The following is a 23800-nucleotide window of genomic DNA, read 5'->3' on the forward strand; positions in this document are numbered from 1 at the left end:
TCACAAATGCAGATAAGAAGCAGTGGCCACTGGCAAGGTTACTCTAAAATGGTGGATCTCGGGAGTTCCCTGGTGGTCCAGTGGTTAGGACTTGGCACTTTCACTGCTGTGGCCCAGGTTCAATCTCTGGTCAGGGAACTATGATTCTGCAAGATGCAGGGCATGTCCAAAAAGTAAAAAAATTTAAAAATTAAAAAATTAAATAAAATAGTGAATCTCAACCCTGGCTGTACATTACAATCACCATGGGAATTTTAAAAATACCAATCCTCCATCCCATCTCCAGAGATTCTGGTTTGATTGGAAGTGGATGGGTCCTGGGCATGGAGATTTTTTTAAAGCTCCAGATGACTCTGACTCAAGCCAGATTTGAGAACCCTGCTATAGTTTGGCATAGGGTTCCAAGCAGCCATACAATAACCCTACACGTAATCTCCTGAGAAGACAGCTGGTCACTGACAAGAAATGAGTATAAGTTTGAAAAAAAGCATTTTAGGAAAAATCTAGGTATGATGATTCCTCCTCAAGGTATGGCGTTAGCGCAGTAACAAAATATCTCATGGGAGATACGAAACTAGGGTGGAAGGATTCAATCATTATTAACACAAAGAATGAAGCAAAGGAAAAAGCAAGGGTGTGAGTTCAACCAAGTGAACTCAACTGGGAAGTTCCCCTATTAACTTGGGGGACTTTTCTTTTTAATGGAAAAAAGAAAGAAGTTGTTAGGAGCAGTAGGTAAAACATGTGTCATTCTCTCCCTTTTTTTTTTTTTTTCAGAATTGAGAAGAATCCACAGTAAATATCCATTATGTCTTACAATGGCCAGGGAATGTTTATTCCACAGTGGCTTTTCAGAGAACAGAATTATCAATACAACATTGATCTTCGTCTTTGTGAACTATGTCAACAAATATTTGTATATGACTTTTAAATGCCAGAGCTATTAAAACAATGGAGCACACCCTCTTTCCTTAGTGAGACAAGGGCAACTCAAGGTTACAAATGATCCTTCCTCTGACCCATTTTCCACACTCTGATGCAAAGAGCTGTCTAAAGTGCAACTCCGATCTAGTCACTCCTCTGCTGCACATCCTCTGTGGGTTCTCCACTGCCTCCCTGCAAGGCCTCCATGCCCCCTTCTCCAGCTTTCCCTCTCTCTGAAGCCCTCCTACTACTCTGTGCTCCAGACACACGTAGCTCCCCAGACAGCCCTGCTATGTCACACCTCTCAGCCTTCGTCTGTGTTCTCCTTGTACTGGGACAGCCTCCTTCCATGTACCCCAGTCCTCCCAGGTCTGGAGAAACTCATCACATCTTTCAAGACTCCATTCAAAAGTAGCTTCAACTATAAAGCTTTTCCTGACCCATCCAGAAAGAATTGACTTCTCCCTCCTTTGCCCACCACTCCCTCTAACATGGCACCTTACACTTGACCATTTATACGTTTACCTAATTTCCCATCCAGACTCTGAGCCCTTTGATGGTACACATGATATTTTATTCATTTATATACCCAGCACTTATAAGACTAATTGATATAAAGTTTTCAATAAGTTTATTTTACGAATTAAATTCAACTGAAGGTGTTAAATGAATGAATTTAACTCTCCATAAATTAACCTCTCTCTCCTCCTTTCCCTCTCTCTCAACACACACATATATACACAAAGAAGGAGAAAACAGAAGGCTAGGAAGTAACCAAAGTGGAACACCTCTTGTGAAAGTTCCATGATCAGTTCAGGCTGTCTGTCTTTACTTACCATTGATGTTTTGTGCTCAGTGGCTGAAGGCAGAAGTGAGGGGCTGTTTTCCCGGTGTGGAAAGCCCAGGCAAGAGCTATTTCGAGAACTGGAGCTTAGTGAGTCACTGTACAGCTGTCCCTTTTCAGACAGCAATCTGGACAGAAAGCTGGCCTTGCAACTGCCCATGCAAGATCCGTCTGTCTGGACTCTGCTCTCTCTCATGCTGCCATCGCTGTGTCTGCAGTGACTGTGTAGATCTGTGAGAGGCTCCCCTGAGGGTTGCAGGTCCTGGGACTGCTCCCAGCGTCCTGTTGTATGTGATGGACAATGTCTAGGAGCCATCGTTGTACCGAGCCAGGACTGGGGCGTTGTAGTCTGCAAGCCAAAGGAAGACCGGCCTGATTGCTGTCCCGAGTGCTGAATTCTAGCACCATCATCCCAGGGACACGGGCTGTGGACATGGAGCTGTCCTCTGTGCTGATACCCCTCAGCCCAGTCTTTTTTACTACAGCAAGGGTCTACCTCAAGTTGCCTGGGCTGTGGGATTTGCCACATGGTTTTAGAATTCGGCACATCGACTCGGAAGACTTGCTGTTGAGTGCTGGCTTGAACTAGAGAGACTCTTTCAGGGAAGAGAGAGCAATTCATACACTGCTGGGCCGCTGAATATCTTTTCAAATGAAATGGAGGTCCCCTTTCGTCCTCAATGCCCTCACTGCTGGATTTGTCATAAAGTGCCCTCATGATTTTCCTGATCCCCAGATGAAATATTTCCAGTACGTTGAGGAACAAAGAGATGGCTGCAATGCTCTGCATAAAGAGCATGAAAATGGTCTTCTCTGTGGGCCTGGACACGAAGCAATCCACTGCATTGGGGCAAGGAGGTTGAGTACATTTGTAAAGGGGGTGCATTTGCAACCCATAGAGAATATATTGGCCTATCATGAACCCTACTTCCAGCACAGATCTGGTCAAGATGTGTAAGACATAAGTACGCAGAAGACATCCTTTCAGAGGGACTTTTTGGATCTTCTTCTGCTCCTCCAGCTTCCTCAGTTCTCTATCTATCTTTTGCTGCTCCTCCAATTCAAGCTCTGGATTCTCCATCTGGGCTCTAAGCTGTGACTTTTTCCTCTGCCTCTCCTTTTCAAAGGCCCTGAGGCTATAAAGTGCATGGCCCACATATACCAGAGAGGGAGAAGACACAAAGATGATCTGCAAAACCCAGAACCTGATCAGAGAGATAGGGAAAGCATCATCGTAACAGACAGTGTTGCAACCTGGCTGCTGGGTGTTGCAGACAAATGCTGACTGTTCATCATCCCAGACATCTTCAGCAGCTACACCAAGTATCAGCATCCGGAAAATGAAGAGGATGGTCAGCCAGATTTTCCCCACCGTGGTTGAGTGGGAGTGAACTTCCTCTAGGATGCCACCCAATAAATTCCAATCCCCCATGGTAAGGGACTAATGTCTGAAATATACAGAAAACACTGAGGTTAATAGCATCCATGGATGTCATATATAAAGACAACGAGCTCATCAATACAGCAGGTCCTCTCTTCATGTCAACAAAACTACAAGGGATTTTCCAGCTCTAATATTTATGGCCTGTGCTTGCTGAAACAGGATATTTCTAAGGACTATGTTTTGGGAAAAACACTAACGACCCTCCCCAATCTGACCCAATTCCCTTCCTGTCCCCTTCTCTCCTACACAAAGTTGACTGTCATTCTGGTATACTCATTGGGATCATATTTGTACAATGCATTCCCAAAATCCAAAATTTTGCTCATTTTTCTAACATATGAGAAGCCATATTTACCATACATCCTACATGATCTTAAATAAGTCTCAACTCCTCCAGGAAGTTTTCCCCAGCCATCCCAAGTCAGAGTGATTTTTTCCCATTCCTAAATTCACACAATACTAGTGTTTATACCACTCACTTGGTACTGTGCCTAAAATGAGTTTTGTGATAGTTGTCTTATGTTACCTTTCCTGAAAAGGTACTCTTTTTGCAGATAGGGACACTTTCTATTTCATTTTGGTCTGGCACACTAAGGTATCAATAAATAATAGTGGATTGAATTGTCTTTTCTTTTTAAAACTCAGTTCCTTGACTCTATCACTGGAAAAATCCTCAACAGAAAAACAAAATAGATCCTCATTATGTATCATCGATGGCTCCCACTGCAAGACTGAAAGTACAAGTAAAGAAAACAGAACTCAGCCAAATAAACCTTCAGGAACTGGCACAGGGTAGCAGTAAAGATTAAGCAGGCTCAGAAACAGTACCAGCAATGACATATGATTACATCTACAAAGCCACATCTGGAACAGCAGGTTTTCACGGAAGCTCTGCTTACTTAGAAGAAAAGTGGGTGGTGGTGGTGGTGGGATGAACTGGGAGATTGGGATTGACATGTATACACTAATATGTATAAAATAGGTAACTAATAAGGACCTGCTGTATAAAAAATAAATAAATAAAATTCAAATCAAACAAAAACAAACTAACAAAAAAAAAAAAAAAGAAGAAAAGTGAATATAAACTGCTTCTCTAGCAAGCTTGGGTGCTGGGAAAGAATCAAGGCATAGCTGATATAAATAGGTTACTCGGTTTACCCTGAAAAAAACAAATGTTTTTCAAGGTTCAATGAAGTTAAAATATTTGAGAGCTAAAAGGCCTCTAAGATGTGGAAGACTTCCATGTATGAAAGACATAGAAAAAAAACAGGATAAGTGTTATTAAGTTACAACAGATAATGAAACAATTCTCTCCTTCCACAATTCATTCATTCAACAATGTTTACTAAAATGTTACTATCACATAGGCATTGTGCTAGATGCCAGGGAATTCAACAATGAAGATATACCTGGTCCAGCCCTCACAGTACTTAGTCACCAAGGATGCCCAGTAACGTATAAAATGGACAGTGAAAAAAAACAAATGAATATCAACTCAAAAATACAAGAGAAAAAAACATGGAACTGTTATATTTTCCCTACTTATCTCCAAACACAAAAATAAATTCCAGATGGAATACAAGTATTAAATGTAAAAACTAAACTATAAAAGTATTAAAGTAAAATGTAAAAACATATTTTATAATCTTGAAGTAGAAGGTGGCTTTTTAAGCCCATTAATGCCAGAAATTATAATTGGAAAAAACTTACAGATTTTACCCAACAAAACTGAATGGCAAAAGTGGAGATGTCCAGAAGGCAACAACAACAAAAGTTGCAAATTAGAGATAAATAAACATTTGTGAATAATCATTGAATAGGTAGAGACCACTTAGGGACAAGAAGAAAAAGTAAGCCAATGACAAAACCTTGAAAAATAGCACAGGGAAAAAAAGTCTACAGATGAAAATGAGAAATGGCCAAAGAGAAAGAGGGGGAAAACCATTAAGGGCAATGTCACTGAAACCAAAGCAGGACAGAGTTTCAAGAAGAGAATAGCTGGGCTTCCCTGGTGGCGCAGTGGTTGAGAATCTGCCTGCTAATGCAGGGGACACGGGTTCGAGCCTTGGTCTGGGAAGATCCCATATGCCGCGGAGCGGCTAAGCCCATGTGCCACAGCTACTGAGCCTGCGCGTCTGGAGCCTGTGGTCTGTAACAAGAGAGGCCGCGATAGTGAGAGGCCTGCGTACCGCGATGAAGAGTGGCCCCCGCTTGCCACAACTAGAGAAAGCCCTCGCAACTAGAGAAAGCCCTCGAACAGAAACGAAGACCCAACACAGCCAAAAATAAATAAATAAATAAATAAGTGAAATTCTAAAAAAAAAAAAAAAAGAATAGCTGACAATGCTAAATACACATACACATACCGCTATTTAAATAAATAAATTTAATGGTGGGATATACCATGCTCAGGGATTAGAAAACTCAAAATTTATAAAGACAACAATTCTCCCCAAATTAATTCATCCATAGATCACTGAGTAAAATAAAATCCTATAAATATACATATATGTGTATGCATATGTATAGGAAATATATGTGTATGTGGCTATAGAAGTATGGAGAAAAAATACAGAAGGGCACACATGAGGAAGTTCATATAGGTTACTGGACGTCTGTAGGAGAACATGCGGGTGGAAGGGGGAGCTTAAAGGGAGAGGCAAAAAAGAAAAAGGAAAAGGAAAAAGACTCTTCTAAGAAAGCATGACTGATTTTAATCTAATATACACATTTATGTAAATTTATAGCTGTATGTACATACATATGTATAAACAATATTTTAAATAAAATTTTTAAAGTAGTAGGTACCTGTCAGAATTTGGAAGAGGTATTAAGGAGGCTTTTTTTACTCTATATACTTGTGAATTGTTTGAAATTCAAAAATTAAAAATGTAGTCATATCTAGCACATGCAAATAAAAAATTAGATTTAAAAATTGTGGACTTCTGCCTCATTAACAGAAGCAATAATTTACTAAGCTCTATCCTCTCTTAAAGAGTTTAGGTCCTTTCCCATAATTATTCCTTTAAAATTGTCTGGCCATTATTCTTTATTTAAAAAAAGAACTCCTTTAGCACTTAAAAAAAAAGCTAGAGCTTCTATTTTCTGTAAAAACCCCAAGGTGAAAAAGCTAGCTCATTTTATCAACTTATTCTCTATTTAGAAATCCTAAACTATTTAATGCTTCTTTTTGCCACTCTTGCTTTAAAACTAGGAAATTATAATTTTTAAATAGCAAGAAAAGGAACATTGAAAAACAGAAATACATGAAACAGAAATACAATCATGCATATTAGCATGCAAGAGCAAGATCCTTTAGACAAGCGTTCCTGTTTCCTAAAAATAACTATTTTTTACTATTAAATAACTACAGGTCCAAGAAATATTCTTGCATTTTCTTTTATTATCAATCAAATACTAATTTAGCATCTCCTGTGTAAAAAGTCAGTGCTTTCCTGAATTTTATTTCAAATATTATCTTTGTATCCCCACAGGGATTTCCTATATTTCTCATAAACAAGAGATACCATATATTTACAACTTACCTTAGGAGTGGATAAAAAATTATTGACTGGGCTCAAAGAACCTTCAAGTTGGACCATGTGCGGCTAATTAGTGGAAATACTGCTGGTTGCAGATGTAAAGGCTCTGACCCACTGGCTGTGGGGACCAATGCAGAATAAGCTCAGTCATTTTGATCAATGGAGTCTAACCTAGTCCTCCCCTGAGGTCAAGATGTCCTTTGGTGCTTTTTAATTCTCTTGTCATATTTTTTTTCTAATTGGCACGAAGCTGGAGCCCCTCCTAGTATATCATATTTGGAAACGAAAGGTGAAACAAATGAGAATTTTCCTTTGTCGTTTGTGGATGACAATGGTGATTTGAGTTTGGGTGCATTTCTTTCAGTCAATTGATTGCTCTGGGAACTGATGTCGCAGATCAATGGGTCATGTCCAATTTCATCAACAGCTGCCTGGGTTGAGTCTGGCCTCACCAAATGGGAACAAGTAATAACAGAGTGACAGTCAAACCCAAAGTGCTCTTGCAAATCATGCCAGGCTGAAAGGAGAAATAGCTCAAAATGAAATTAAGCATTTTTAGACCACCAAGAGGGGGCTGTGCCTGTCTGTAGGTTATGTGTTCTAGCAATATTCTATTAGGCTGAAACAGGCAGCTCAGGAAAATTTTCTTTTCCAGTAGAGAATGTGAGAACCTTAGAAACCTATATCAAATTTTTGTAAAGTGTTTTAATTCAGAGAGGTCAAATGTTTTGCCCAATGCAGACAGAGACCAGATCTCCTAACTCCCAGCCTTGTAGCATCTCACATTAGTCACATCTCAAGTACACAATCTAACTGCCACCTTAGAGGAGCTGACAGCAAGTGTGTCCCTAGAACACAGCTCCGAGGCACATTTCTAAATCTGCTCTTTTCCATATAAAATATAGAAAGTACATAAAGTTATTGACACTTCATAAGTATCATCTGCCTATTCTATTTTCATATATTTAATTTTAAAAAATGGATGATAATGAAAGGTAGACAGGTAAAGAGGTTAAATTTCCACTACCCCGGCACACTAGCCTCAAATACAAACTGACTGTCAGAATTAACTAGAGGTGAAAACACACGATGTATTAATATGTGTATCTGTGTAGTATTGGGTACACTGTCCAAGAAAGCCCTTGACATTTAATCCTAAAAGTCAGCTGCAAATTAATACCTTTAATGCATATTACCAGAGCCAAAACATTAAAATCATACATTTATGCAAAGAACAACTCAGAAGCGTACGTAGAGTAACTCCTAATATTAGTTGCCTCAAGGAAAGGTAACCCAGTGACTGGAGAGGTGAGATGGATACTCTTATATGGTTCACTGAACAGTGAATGTATTACCTATTCAAGAAAATAAATGTGTAAACTAGAAAATAAACAATAAATGGAACCATATATCTGATTTTTTAAAGTCTTCAGCAGGTGAATCAATCTTATCACTTCACTCTTGAAGACTTAGCAAGTAGGTGAATATCTTTAAGACAGAGGCACAGAGTGGGCAACTCTCCATAACCTCACAGTAACAATTGGAAATTATTGATGAGGTCAGTAATATTAGCACTGCACAGCTGTGGGAAAGACACCCACTGCCTCATTCCAACCGGCCCAAAGGCTGAGCAAAAATCAGCACACTAAAGGCTGAGAACCACTTCCACAGACAAGTTTTTTTTTTTAAGTTCCTACTTTTACTCTCACCGAAAGTTATGCTCAATCTATGGAGTCACTAAGAGGCCAAAAACACACGCAGAGAAACAGAAGGGAACAGAAAGCCTAGAGAGAATAAATGTCTCAGGATAGAGGAAGATGCACACAGGGTGAGAGCTTCACTAGCCACTGCCTTTAGGCTAGTCAATGGTGCCCGTATTCACCATGCCACCTTGTTCACACCTGGTGATATAAATTCCTATGGGCAGAAGCGGAAACCAAAAACTTCGTGACTTGCTTTATTGCAATATTTGCCTTATTGCAGTGGTCTGGAACCAAACCTGCAGTATCGCTGAGGTCAGCCTGTACACACTTTACCAAGGTATCTGCTCACTCACCCCTAGTTCTTGAAATATTTCCTGCACTTGTTTTTTTGTTGAGTATTCTCTCCAAAAATGTTTACAGTGTGGATCTTTGAGTGATGAATATTAATGTTTTTTATTAAACCCTCACATTTGAATAACAATTTAAATGGATATAAAATTTTAGGTCCAATACCTTAAAAATACTGTTTCCTCACAACCAGCATTGCTCTTCTGAAGAGTAAGGTCAATATGATTCTTGTTCCTTTATACAAGGATTGACTGTCTAAAAGCCTTTAGATTTTTCTTGTCATCTTTGATACTCCTAATTTCAGTATGTGTCTAGATGTGGGTACTTTCTTCTTTCTTGTTTGGCACTCTATGGCCCTCTCAGTCTTCAAATTTTTTCTTCTTCTGACCTCATTTGTTACTTAAATGTTGGCACATCTGCTTCTGTCCTTCATCCCACTTACATCTGCATTTATTTTCTATTTATCCTTTTTTTGCTGCCTTCTAGAAGAGTTTCTCAATCCAACTTTTCAACTAATTTATGCATCAGCTGTATCCACTCTATTTTCATTCCCTTTTATTACATTTATTTTAAATATTATATTTTTAATATTTCTCCGTGGTTAGTTCTGATTCTTGTACCACACTGACAAAATCTTCTCTTTTTCCTTTTAACGTTTATTGGCTTTATCTTAGATTGTTATGGTCTTATGTAATCCTGTTTATTTTCTTTTAAACCAGTGGTATCTCTTAGTTGCTACTTTACTTTGGCTCGTGAACTCATTCACCTGGCGGTAAGGGTTCTGAGTGATAGAATGCACTGGGGAAGGGCTGAGGGCCAGCCCTCTAGGCAGCCCCAGAACTACAAAACCACAGTTCATTACTTTAGTTTGTTATCTACCAAGTAATCCTTCACATCAGGGCTTCTCCTGCAGATGCTGGACACTGTGGGAGAAATGGCAATTTCCTCAAGTCACTTCATAGAGTCCAAAGCCTAGATTGTAACCCATCAGTACCACCAGTCTGAAGGGGGGGGAGGGATGAATAAATAATGCATAGCTAGTTAATCCTTACCTGTTTTTCCCAGATCTTCACCCCAAAGGAGTTTTTGTGCTGCCCTGATTTTGTCTGTGAGGACACCTGCAGCACAGTTCACTGTACCACTACCTGCTGTGAGAAAGCAGGCAAAGGCAACTGGTTTTTTCCAATTAATCTGCTCCAACACATTCAGCCAGCCACGCGTTCAGTCAGCCACACCCTAACCAAGAACCACTTCAAAATAGCCCCCATGTCCTCTGGGAGTTTTACCTTTTTTTTGTTTCAATTATTATCTAAGCACGCTAAAAGAAACATTCTAATCAAAATATAACAGAACTTTACATGGTTTTATTTATACATTACTGGTAAAGAAAGCAAACTTTATATAAAAAGTTTTATACAAATAAAAAAGTCCTTGGCTAGGTACAGCCATTTATGTGTGTGTATACACCCAAACATACACACACACACATACACACAGTATTTTACATCATTATAATTATACATATTTACAGATACACTATTTAAATTATTTTACAATTTACCAAAATGAGGACAGGCAATTAGAAAAGCAAATAAAAATGGATGAAACAAACTAAATAATGGTTAAGCTTAAAATTCTACAAAACTATTTTTAAAAATCTAGAGAAGAAAGTCATTTCTTTGAAATATCAAAACTAAGGTTTCAATACTGTTTTGTTGTTGCTTTTTATCTTAATAACAAGTTCTAACCTGTTTAAAAATAAATATCGTGACCAATAACAGGTAAGCAAATCAGACTGATGTCAGGAACAAGGTGAACGTGCTAGCTTGAGATTAAGAGTCAGCAAGTTATGACAAATGCAGATTATTATCTGGTAATCAAATGTCATAAAACTGCCCTCTCCTTCCCCATTAAAAACATGAAGAATTCCAAGCTTCTGTGTAGTTTGCAATATCAATTAAGACTCCAAGGAATTCAGCAACTTATCTGTAATGTAAGAAAATGCTAAAGTTATGATTCTATTTTTCTGATATGACCATCTCATAAAGTGTTGTTCTTTTAAATGAGTTCTACTTAGATAATAAATATTGGTGGTTAAAGAACTAGCTTTTTACAGACTCAGTTTGGTAACTTTATCATTACACTCTGATTTTGATAAGAATGTAATGAGACTATAGTACCTGAAGGAAAAAAAATCAGTTAAGAAACAAACTAGGGATTGGGATTGACATATATACACTAATATGTATAAAATAGATAACTAATAAGAACCTGCTGTATAAAAAATAAATAAATAAAATAAAATTCAAAAATTCAAAAAAAAACAAGCTAGGAATGAAATAACCCACTATTTGTGCTACCATGCCAGCAAATAAAATCTCAAGTACCAAATCCATTAAAAGATTGTAGATTTGTAATGGAATTTGGAAATTTCAAACTAATAAGTGTCATTTCCAGATACAAGTTAGTTCGTTCATGAAAGGAACATTATCTTCAACAAGAGAATGGAAGTCATATTTTAAGATAACATTCAAATAAAACAAAAAAAACCTCAGTTTAATTTCCTAAAGGCAGTGAAAAATTTACAGCATAGTGAATCTGAAAAAAAAACCAGGCCATTTTTGCATCAAACTATTTTTTTAAAGGTTCTTTAGAATAAGCTTTTTCTTCAAATTCCTCATAATTCAATCTTACATTCTGAATTATATAAACAGAATTTTAATGTCAGAGTATACTACTAAATATCTTTTGAAGATTTCATTAACAAACTAGTTGCTTTGAGAGGATACTGAAATTAACAGATTATCTAAAGACAGTAATTTACACTGGGTTTAGAAACAGATTTTTATAACTCAAAAGTATTCAGAACCCTTCACAATGAGATCAATGTCCAAATATGGTTCTTCTTCAGAGTTAGTTTTATTTAAAGTTGGGCGTTCTGGATTCAAATAATTATGACTACAAATCAATTGAAAACTAGTGATATGTTAAATATCTTTACAATTTTCCTTACATAAAAGTCCAAAATATTTAAGCAATTGGCTCAGGTCTTATAGGAAATACCTGATAAACATTATTGCCTTAATAAACCCGTATAAGAATGGCTTAAAGAAACATGTCTGGGGCTTCCCTGGTGGCGCAGTGGTTGAGAATCTGCCTGCTAATGCAGGGGACACGGGTTCGAGCCCTGGTCTGGGAAGATCCCACATGCTGCAGAGCAACTGGGCCCGTGAGCCACAACTACTGAGCCTGCGCGTCTAGAGCCTGTGCTCTGCAACAACAGAGGCCGCGATAGTGAAGAGGCCCGCGCACCGCAATGAAGAGTGGCCCCCGCTTGCTGCAACTAAAGCCCTCGCACAGAAACGAAGACTCAACACAGCCAAAAATAAATATAAAAATAAATAAATAAAAAATATTTTAAAAAAAAGAAACATGTCTGTGAACATTATTAATAATGTAACATGGTAAATCATGTCACCTCTTCAGATGACAATGGACTTCATGTTTATAAATGTATGTTTTGTATTTTAAAGCATTTTAGCACTCCTAATTAAAAATGTAAAAAATGTTAAATTACAATGATTGCACAGATTTCACTGGCTATGAAATATACTGCTATTCAAGAATGTTTTCTTTCCTTTTTTTTCTTTTTTTGGCTGAGCCATGAGGCACGCAAGATATCAGTTCCCCCAACCAGGGACAGAACCCAGGCCCCTGGCAGTGGAAACACAGAGTCCTAACCGCTGGGCCACCAGGGAATTCCCTCAAGAATGTTTTTTCTTCATCGATAAAAATTTATTATCAATCATCAAATGGATTTCCCCCCACTTTAGACTCATCAACACTCAGAAGGCTGAGGAGAGATGCTGATCTGAACTGCAGCAGGCTTCACTGACCACGTCCCTGTGGATGAGATGCCTTAGAAGCCTGCACGAGCAACAATTCTCCAACCTGTGACTGAAACAGGAACTCAACTGGATGTCTCTCACCCACCACTCACATCTTCAATGACTAACAGGCCATTAACTGCACAGGCACAGTGTCAAACATTTACTTTACTAGCCTCCTGTAGTGTAACCATTAACTACCTGCATTTTGACTTTTCAAAGAGCTTCATTAGCTGCTGGAATCTTTCTGAGACCTGAAAAATTTTAAATGAAGGTTAATTATAAACATCTCAATAATTTTTTTTTATCTTTGATGAATATTTTCACAAACCATCTAAAGACAGAGAAAGTTACCCTTAATTACAAAGGTAAAGTAATAGTTAGAAAAACAAAGTATCTTCATAATAAAGGTAATTGCTAGTTTAACTTTTCAATATCAAACTTTCTTAAACAAGCAAATATCATTACAAAATTGCTCAAGATCAAATAAGTAAATGGCAGAACAACAGAATAAAGAATTAGGATTGTTTCAAACTTCTTCCACGATCACTAAGTTTTTAACAGTCTTTTTTTTTTTTTTTTGGCTGCACCGCGCAGCTTGCGGGATCTTAGTTCCCCGACCAGGGATTGAACCCATGCTCTCGGCAGTGAAAGCATGGAGTGCTAACTACTGGAACACCGGGGAGTTCTCCAAAGAGCCATACTTTTAAAGAAGTTTGCTAACAAATAGCTATATATTTTAAACACATTAAAAATCAAATCTAAATATTTAGAGTAGTAACATCTGTGAAACAATAGAGATGTAAAACTGGGGTAGTTACCTGATATGGATTTTTATTCAACTTGGCAGCTAAATGAGAAAATGTTTTCAACGATGGCCCTTTTTTCTGACACTCCAATAAAATTTCCCGGTCATCATTTCTGAAGGGGGAAAAATGTTATTTAGCTTTTGTAGGTTCGAACAGAAAGGTAACAAAAATTCCATCCTTACTATCTACCAATAAGAGTTGACACTTTTATTAAAACCCATAAAAAAAGAACAAGTGTATATACTAAAATATGGACAATGGTTATCTCTGAGAGATAAGATTATGGATGATTTTAATCTCTGAGTTCATACATATTTCCCAAATTTCCTAAAACAAATACTAATGTATGTTTCTAATGACAAAATAAAAGATTTTTTTAAATTCTACCAGTAGTGTGTATAGTACTTTAAAAATTAGGGCCCAAACATGATCACAGACTTGATAAGCGAGAAGAACCAAAAAGTAACACAGAAGCCAGATCTTCTAATCCCCAGACCTCTGCTTTTTCTACATGGTCTGAACCAATGTGTGTTATTATAGTCTCTGGGATTTTACCATCTGCAGGTTGCCCAAAATGAAGGCATAGAGGACTGAGGTCTTAAACAAAACTGATCACCAATTTCAACAAAATTCAGTCTCTCTCATTATGCACTCTAGCTGGACTAGAGATAATGCACTTCTGGTTCAATGGTTCCCAACTGTGGTCACCTTGACATCCGAAATGGGGTCTTTAAATCTGCATTTCTTAAAAATCTCACAGAAAAGTCAAAAGTACAACCTGTTTTTGAAGCTTCTAATTTCGGGGGAAAACTCAAATTACAAACACCCACACTTTTTGTCCTATTCACCACCTGTCATTCCTCCTTTCTAAAATGTGTGTATACCAGGCTCCTTACAAATGAAAGAATTTTTTTCATTGAAAAGTGAAGTTAAAAACATAATGAAAAGTTCTGTCCACGGTGCTAGTACACATCGCTGGTTAAGAGCCACTGCTCTAGACTGTTCTACAGTACAGCTGGGTTGTATCCTAGAATTTAACTTCTACCAACTTTGGCAACTTTTGAAGTAAGTCATCACTTTCCCTATTTTAAGATGGGATAAAACTATGATGACACGACAGAACAGATTTCTGGTATCTCAAAATTTCCTGGTGATTTAATAGTCTCATTAGATTCTTACCTTGTCCACGAAACTATAATTTCTCCCTTCTTTTTAATAACATTCTTTGCAGAAAGGCTTGTAAGAGAAGTGGCACATGCTGCTGATGCATCCTTAGTCCCTGGGCTTTCGTTTAATGACGAGTGATCTTTAGTCACTACAGGGGCCTTTTTCTTACTGGCTTTCTTTCGGTGAGCATCACCATTCTCACCAGAATCTTGGGTAATTTTCTTGGTCTTTTCCCTACTGGTTAAGTGTGTTTCCTTTCTCTGTTTTTTCTGAGAAGAAGGATTTAGATCAGAAAGATTTTTCCTCTTTTTGTGCGCATTATCCAAAGCCCCAGGCAACTCTGAACTATCAGAATTTGATGCCAACTCTGATTTTAAATCAACCTTTTTCACTTCACCCGAACTGGGAGATTCCGAGGTTAAATCGATACAGCCTTCCTCAACAACGCATTCCAAAGGCCTGTTTGCCACTTGCACCTTTTCTTCCTTTGAGTTATCTTCATCTACACATATCACCTGACACCCCAAGTCTTCAACAGCTAAAGCAGGATGGTTACCTTCATTTTTACTGTCACTTGAAACATCTTGTGTCAAATCAATAAAAGCATCTACAGTATCAGGCTGCATATTGTCTAATACTGGAGCGTTTTGATCCACACTGCTTCCAGAACATCCCAACTGCTCAATATTTAAAACTGCTACTTCTACGAATTCCCCCAACTTTTTGGTCTCGGTGACTGGATCTTTTGTGAGGTCTATATATGTGTTTCGAAGATGATCCTCAACAGAATGTGGAATTTCTTCCATTGGAGGCAATTCTTCAACGCTTTCAGGTATTTTTGGTTCCCATACTTGATGCAACTTGAAATATTCCTCAGCTACTTCAGTACTATGAACCACTTTACCTGAAGCATCTTTAAGAAATTCATATATATCGGGAACCTCTGTTTGTATCATACAGTCCTGTTCTTCATGAACTGATTTACTGCTATCAACATTTTTACTGGAAATTTTCAATTCCTCCACAGATTTAAAAACTCTGTACTGACATGAAATATATTCTTTCTCCACTGCTTCATCAGCTTCCTTTTCCACTCTTGGCAAAGATTCATCAGCTACCATATTCTGTTTATGACTAGGGGAGGTAGATGGTGCCGCACGGCGTATTTTCACAATGAAATGATCGTTGGACTTTTCCATTATGACAGCGTGCATGGGTAGATTAGGGTGGTACTGAAAGCCTGGAGCAACAGACCGGCTTGTCCATGATGAAGAACAACTTGATTTACTGCTTGAATTATCAGACTCCAGGGCTAAATGAATGTCCTGTTCAGATGCATCCTCTTCCTCAAGTAAGGCATCTTCACTAAAATGGGCACTAATAACTTCTTCGGGCGTTGAATTAGACGAAGCATCTGACTTTAAGAAACTGAGATGACCATCTGACTTCAGAGGTGATGGTACTGTTAAAGAGACTGCTAGATCTTCAGCAAGTATGGAGGAAACACAGGGCTTGCTCTTTTCTGAACTACATACATTATCTTTACTCAAAGCTATGTTAGTGGACACTTCAAACATACAATTTTCATCCAACACATCAGGATGAACTGGCAATGAAAGCCCTGAAGACAGAGACGGACCTTTCTCAGATGACAATAATGACCAATTATCATCACTAATCATCTTAGGACAGGGAGAAACCACCCCTGAAACAAGCTCTTCCGTTGTACAAGCTGGTAGAGATTCACATTTAAGACTCTCTACCATCTGTTTCCCTTGTATCTTTAACTCCCACTCACTTTTTTCGTTACAGTTAACACTGTTGTCCAAAAGATCAGAACCTTGCAACAAACTTTTAAATATTTCTCCCATCTGTGCATCACTCACTAAATTAAAAGTAAGGCTAGATGCTTGCTGCTCAGTAAGAATCTCAAAACTGCGTTCTGGCTTCAAAGCAGCGTGCTGGGATGCCGGTGCATCCTCTATGGTGCTGCCTTCCATTTTTCCTGCCTTTGGGGTGCTCGGGCAGTTTGGTTCCAAGGAAGGCTCTTCAAATTGAGGGTTCTTAATATTATCAAAGCAAGTGTTAGTACTTTTTTTAATGTTGTGCTTTACTGTGTTAATACTGGAATTATTTTGCTCTTGATGTTTTTCCTCAGATTTTTTACAACCTACTAAAGACTTAGAGTAACCAGAATCTTCTGATTTGGGGGATTTCTCCTTCAACATTTCTTTGCTGGAGCTGCCTACATTCCCCTTCTGACAATTTGAATATTGTGCTTTCTCTTTATTTAGCTTTTCAAGTTTTCCTTCGTCACTGTCACTGCCAATGTTTATGGAGTCACAAAACTTTACTAAGATTTTCTTAAGCTTTGTAAACAAATAATCAAGTTGTTCATCTACAAATTTCCACAATTTTTTTTTCATATCTGGTAGCTGCTGTTCAAATAAACGATCCACGATGCCATTCTTTTTAACTTGCTTAAGTTTGGATTCTATAACATCACAGAGATTCTTCTGTAAAGTAGTCACTGACTTAGAGATTTTGGATAAGTCAAGGTGTTTAATTAGTGATGTAAAACTCAAAATTGCTGACTCAATAATTCTATGAAACTGTATTAATGAAAATTTTACCTTGAATTTCATATAATTTTTCCTTACATGTTTTCTTATCATTCGTAACATGTGCACAACCTCTCGGACAGAAGAGGGTGCAGCAATAATCGGAACTATTTTTTCCAGGCTGGAAGTGCTCACTGACCTATCTTTCTTCTCTGTTTTTGAAGATCTGCTAGATTCAGTTCGTCTTTTATTCCATTTGCTTTTGGTCTGATGGATTTTTATAGAAGATATCTTCCTATTGTCTTTATCCAAATGCACAGTGCTTTTCCTACTTCCTGGGCTAGTTTTTGTGTTCTGCACTTCAGCAGAAGCTCTTGGGTTGGTACTTTTGTCAAAACGCTTTTGTGGTTCAGATTTTTCACTGTCGCTTATAATTTCTCCTTCTTCTAATTCATCTAAAGATGAATTCTTGTGGGAGTCTGCTTCTGTAAATTTGTCAGATTTGCAAATTGGCTTTTGATTTTCCTTATTGAGATCAGACTGACTCTTGGAGGTAGAATGAGCTGAATTTGGTGGAAACACATCTGTGGAAGAAAAAAAAGCATATTATAGTCACATGACTACTGAGTCTTTGTCATTTAACATTTCCATACTAAATATAACAAAAAATTAAATGTTGAGGCAATTTATTATTTTAATAGCTTTTACACTATTTACACTATATTACTCTAACGCTTACTCATGTCATTGGTCTTTACTGGTCTCAGAAAGTGCCTGACAATAGTGATAGTATAGAGTTTGGTCATTTGGATAACCAGCAACCAACTGTTCAGGTTTCTTTACTTGATGTGAGCAGCATCACCTACTCTCTGCCATCTGATGATGGCTTTTGGACAACAAAAATATACCTGAAAGCAAGCAAGGAGTATTTGAAACAATCTGTTCTACCATTCCCTTTTGTTGTATAAATAAGAATTACCTAAATCTAGACTAAAGGCTCAATGTACATTTCTAGGTAACAACAAAGGTCTGAATAATAATTAAGTTATCAAATAAAAAGCACTAACAAAATAATGCCATTTGCAGCAACATGGATGGACCTAGAGATTGTCATACTAAGTGAAGTTAAGTCAGACACAGAAAGACAAATATCATATGATACCACTTATATGTGGAATATAAAAAAAAGGGTACAAATGAATTTATTTACAATAGAAAAGTAGAGTCACAGATGTAGAAAACAAACTTATGGTTACCAGGGGATAAGGGCAGGGAGGAATAAATTGGAAGGCTAGGACTGACATATGCACACTACTATATATAAAATAGATAACTAATAAGAACCTGCTGTACAGCACAGGGAACTCTACTCAATACTCTGTAATGGCCTATACAGGAAAAGAATCTAAAAAAAAAAAAAGAATGGATATATGTATGTGTATAACTGATTCACTTTGCTGCACACCTAAAACTAACACAACATTGTAAATCAACTATACGCCAATAAAAATTTTAAAAATAAATATCAATAAATAAATTAAAAGCACTGATTCATCTTGCTGACATATTCTACACTCTCACAAAAATATAAGTTATAGGAGATAATATAAACTATTACCTTTATGACTGTTATTATATAATGGAACTCGAGATGACCTTTCCAGTCTAAGAACTTTTGCTACAGGTCTCACGGGACTATTCAGAGGACTGATGGCTTCTGGAATAGGTCTCAGCTGATTAAGGTCAATGCTCAGAACTGAGTTCTCATCATCATGATATACTGAGTTTGCTTCACCAGTTTCCATTCTGTGGTCCGTTAACTGAGTCTGCTGAAGTGAAGATTCTGGAGTCTCTTTAGGTAAGCAAGGCTCCAAGTGACAAGACTTACTCTCAACCAGTGGTGCATCTACAAGAGAAGGCTCAAGGTTTGGTTTACCATCTTCTGAAAGGACTGTTGGCAAAATGCCAGCTTCTTCAATTGAAGGCTGCAAAATGCTTTCATTGGATTTGGTCACTTTGGTTGAAAAAGCCTCCTTCATTTCTGTATCTTCAGAAATACTACAAGAATTTAAGTCATCGTTTCTTTTGGTATCCAATTCCAAACCAAAGTTTTGAGAAACATTTGTTTGTACTGTGTCCATTACCACAGGAACTGCTGCCCTGGCCCCATTAATGGTCTGTTCCATTTCTGTTGATGATGGAAACAAGGATTCTGTTTGTTGCATTTCCACAGATGCTGAGAAGGAAATCTCTGTGCCACAAATGGGCATTTCACAATGCACAGTATTCGCAACAGATTTAATGAACAAACTATTTTCTTCTTCTATTTTCCTTTCTGAAACACTGGTTCTGGGTTTAGATGCTGCTGTAAGAGCATCCTTTGGTTCCAATAACTCTGATTTGGTTTCCTCTGTGGTATGTTCACTGACAGAGGGAATACATGTCACAGTTTTAGCCTGCACCAAGGACTCCAAGTCACATATGTCACTAGATTTGGGAGTATCGGTTATTTTATGCTGATTTTCCTGAGAAACAGGCTGCTTTTTAGCAGGAGAAAGAGTTAAGTTCAATTTTTCCATAAAGCTTAACTTTAAGTCTTTGTTTTGTGTTTCATTTGAACCATTCTCAGCTTTAACTGCTGGCTCTTTATTATCCACTCCTTCAGAAACATCATTATTAGAGACTTCACCGTTACCGTTTTTTGGCTCATTCTGTCTCTTTAAATCTGTAGCGGTTTTCTTAGTCTCTTTGTTTGTCTTCTGCAGATGTTCTGCAGGTACTCTTTTTTCATTTCTCATATGCCTATTTTCTTCTTTGCCCTCTTGTTCTCTTTTCCGCTTATCTTCAGTTCTATGCCTTTCTACCCTTAAAGGTGCATTTTCCCATTGGTGCACAGCATCAACTTCCTTGGAGTCGACGTGTTTGTGAGTTCTATTGGTTGAAAGAGAGGACGGACATCTTCCTTCTTGAAAACTATGATTACTTACAGCCCTGTCTCTTTTACAATCTTCCCGGCCTCTTCTCTCTTCTGGATGGTATTTACTTGAATTATGAGAAGATTTCGCTAGTTCCTTCTTGGAATAAGGAAGCAATGCTCGTTCAGATCTTTTCCAATGATCCTGGTCTTTTACTACTGATTTAGGTTTTTGATCAACTTTCCTTTCTTCTTTGTCTTGTGATTTAAGTTCTTTTCTATTTATATTTTGTGATCTTTCACTTTGTCTTTCGAGTTTTTTGTCACTTTGAGATTCTAGTCGAGTGTGTGACCTGTCTCTAGAGCTTTCTTTCTCCCAAGAAGAGCTACTGTGTTCATTTTTATAATCCAAATCTGTGTTACTTTTAAACTTTGAATTTTTGCTTTCAGCCTTTGGTTCACCTTTACTATATCTCTCAGGACGTCCTTGTAGCCTCTGACTGGCCTCTATGTTCCTCGGTTCACCATCACCACAGCTAGTGTTCAAGTCTTTTCGTATTCTGTCAGTCACTCTGCAGTACTGGTTATGTCTACTATCTTTCCTCCCTCTTCTGTGATCCTCATTGGAACTACCCTCACCAACCTGATAATGGGAACGTGACCAAATGCCATTGGTGGAGTGTTTTTCAATAGGTGTAGGCAAATGTGAAGTGCCCTTTTTTTCAAAATGTGATTTTCCTTCCTTTTCGAGGTATGGCAGTGAAGTGCTATAATGTACATCTTTAGAAACATCACTTTTCACTCTGTGATCAGTCTTTGAACAATCATCCAAATGGAGAGATCTGGATTTAAGACCTTTTGTTTTAACTATATCTGGTATCCTTGAAGTTTTATGAGTATTTCGAAGATGTGGAAACTCAGACAATCTATTGAGAAATAGAAATTAACACCAAAAAAAACAAAGTTAATTCCTTTTTAATAATCCAAGGTTTAATCACATGTGATACACTTTAAAACTGGGGGGCCCACATACTGGCAAAACTAATTTTACTTTGTATAAAAGCATGAGTAGTAAGAATTTACCAGCTTCCAACTAAATGAGCCAGTTTTTAAAACAAGGAACTCTCTTTCATTTGCTTTGCTCAAACAAAGCCTGGAGGACCTCTCAGTTCTAGCCCAGCACTTGCCAATGTCTTTCAGATTTCCTTCACTACAGGTGCACAACTCTCAAACTAACCACAAGTTCACTTCTTTTAGAACAAGTGACATTATTTTCTTGCCTTCACTCTAGCCCAACTGAAACATAAGGGAAAGTGAAACCTTGCTGGAGAACAGAGACGATCAAAATACGACTCTATGTAGCTCCCTATCCTAGTTTTCTGTTTCACATACAACCCAACAGTAAAACCCAAAGCGTCAATAGCCATCTTAAATTGTTACATACTGTGCAAAAAGAAAAAGGAATATAGAATTGTGATTCTTCCCTAGAGGAATGCTATATATTTATTGTTTAAAATAACTCCTAAGGTTTTCAGAAAACTGGCAGTTTTCCTAAAAATAAAATGTAAATAGCTCATTTTAGCTTTTTGTAATAATATAGCCATCTTCCTGAACTTCTATAACTTCCCTGAATTTCCATAAATCTATGCCTAATCAGTACTAAGTGTGTAGAGAACATCAAAACTTAAAAGTCTCAGGAATAAGGGAAGATTTTTATAAAACAAGAGGACACAGGAGACATACAACTTAAGGCAATGTGTAGACCTTATGTGGATCTTGTTACGGGCTGAACTGCATCTCCTCAAAATTTAATCCCCAGTACCTCAAACTAGTAACCTTATTTGGAGACAGGGTCTTTGGAGATAATCAAGTTAAAGTGAGTTCATTAGGGTGGACCCTTATCCAATATGACTAGTGTCCTTATAAAAAAGGGAAATTTGGACAGAGATATGTATAGAGGAAAGACTTTATGAAAGACACAGAAGAAGGCGACCATCTACAAGCCAAGGAGAGGCCTGGAGCAGACCCATCACACAGCCCGCAGAAGGCATCAATCATACTGACACCTTGATCTTGGACTTCTGGCCTCCATAACTGTGAGACAACAAATTTCTGTTATTTAGGCCACCCAGTTTGTGGTACTCTGTTATGGCAGTCCTAGTAAACTAATAAATAAACTCAAAAAAATAAACATGAGGAGATACCTTTGAGACAACTGGGAAAACGTGAACACAAAAGCATTAACCATAAAAAAAAAAAAAACCTGACTGAATTTCACTAAAATTTAGAACTTTTATTCCTCACAAGACACAATAAAGAGAGTGACAGACAAGTCACAGAATGGGAGAAGATGTCTGCAATAAATTTATCCAACAAAGGACTCACATTCAACAAAGCACATACACGTGTAACATACGTCATACTTATTAAAATGTAAGGTCCTAAAAGATAGTTCTAGCCCACAGAGCTCGTAATACACATTTAACGTAACTCCACACTAAATAAAATACTATCAAAAGTTTTGTTTTATTTTGTGTTGTTGTTATTGTTGTTATTTGGCCGCGCCATGTAACATGCAGGATCCTAGTTCCCCGACCAGGGATGGAACCCGTGCCCCTGCAGTGGAAGCGTGGAGTCTTAACCACTGGACCGCCAGGGAAGTCCCAAAAGTTTTATTTTAAAATAAACCTCCGCATTAAACACTTTCCAGAATTTACACTTTAAAATTTTTATCTCATATCAATATTTCCATTCTTTCTATTAAAAATGAACTTTCAGCAAAATGATAAACATTTACCATTAGAGTACTAGCTGAAGCTCACAAAGAAAAAGTGCAAATATTTGACAGAATATTTATTAGATAATGTATCAATATTACCACGTGTAACAATCTAATGAAATAACACATCATTTATTCACCCAGTTTCTCTGAATTTTCACTCTATTCAAACATTATACCCCTCCCCTAAAAGATTCAAATATATATAAAATTTCCCCAACACTTCAGGAATCAATCTTATACTTGTTGCACCTTGTGGGATTTAGATTAGTAAACATACACAACCATCTTTATTTTCAAAAGGCCTAAAATGCTTTATAATATCATATGGTCCACACATAGGATTATCTTCTTTCACTCTTTAAATATTTATTGCACATGGTAGATACTCAATAAATGGTGAGGACACAAAGACATGGTTCCTGCTCCCATGAAGTTTACAGTTTAGTGGAAGAGAAGAACACTAAGTGATCCCATTCATGATTTTTTAAACTGCAAGTGCAAATGAAGCTACAAAAAAGAGATTCGACCTAGTCAGTGAGAACAGACAAATGTCCCGCATGAAAACGATGCTTATGCCGAGACCTGAAGATGAGTAGGTATTTAGCAGGTGGAGGAGAGGAGCATTTCAGGGAGTGGAAACAGTTCATGCAACTCAGAGCTCATGGTACACCCAACAAACTGAAAGAATGCAGGAGATACACTAGAGCTACGATACCTAGGCAAAGGCAAACACTGAAAACAAGGCCTGAAAAGTAGTTTGGGACCATATTGTGAAGAGCTCTGTGGACCAAGTTAAGATTTATGATCTTTTATCCTAAGAATGATGAGAAGCCACTGATGTGTTTTAATCAAGAAAAGGGGTGGGGGAATTCCCT

General features: G+C 37.6%; 2 protein-coding genes across 13 annotated transcripts in view; both read right to left on the bottom strand.

The window, feature by feature from the left end:
- Positions 1 to 10082, bottom strand: part of GJA10 (gap junction protein alpha 10) — a 40153-nt gene extending 30071 nt beyond the window's left edge. For 8 of the 9 annotated variants that reach the window (XR_009506214.1, XR_009506212.1, XR_009506209.1 and 5 more), the window contains exons 1-2: positions 9858 to 10082; positions 1761 to 3216 (exon numbers count right to left, since the gene is read on the bottom strand). Coding sequence is in view for 1 of the 9 variants with exons in the window: in XM_059941582.1 (XP_059797565.1) it covers positions 1761 to 3200 (1440 nt within the window). In the remaining 8 variants the exon portion in view is untranslated. Of the gene's footprint in view, positions 1 to 1760; positions 4394 to 9857 lie in introns of those variants that run through there. The other variant, XR_009506210.1, reaches the window with a different exon arrangement.
- Positions 10083 to 10149: 67 nt separating this feature from the next.
- The window catches only part of CASP8AP2 (caspase 8 associated protein 2), a 42120-nt gene continuing 28469 nt past the window's right edge, over positions 10150 to 23800 (bottom strand). For 2 of the 4 annotated variants that reach the window (XM_059941577.1, XM_059941578.1), the window contains 5 exons: positions 18848 to 21069; positions 14681 to 17813; positions 13514 to 13613; positions 12894 to 12946; positions 10150 to 10791 (listed from right to left, as the gene is read on the bottom strand). In XM_059941577.1, the coding sequence (XP_059797560.1) occupies positions 10788 to 10791; positions 12894 to 12946; positions 13514 to 13613; positions 14681 to 17813; positions 18848 to 21069 (5512 nt within the window). In that variant the 3' untranslated portion in view covers positions 10150 to 10787. Of the gene's footprint in view, positions 10792 to 12328; positions 12947 to 13196; positions 13614 to 14680; positions 17814 to 18847; positions 21070 to 23800 lie in introns of those variants that run through there. The other 2 variants (XM_059941576.1, XM_059941575.1) reach the window with 2 other exon arrangements.

The sequence above is a fragment of the Balaenoptera ricei genome, chromosome 12, assembly GCF_028023285.1.
Source record: "Balaenoptera ricei isolate mBalRic1 chromosome 12, mBalRic1.hap2, whole genome shotgun sequence".
NCBI classification, from domain to species: domain Eukaryota; kingdom Metazoa; phylum Chordata; class Mammalia; order Artiodactyla; family Balaenopteridae; genus Balaenoptera; species Balaenoptera ricei.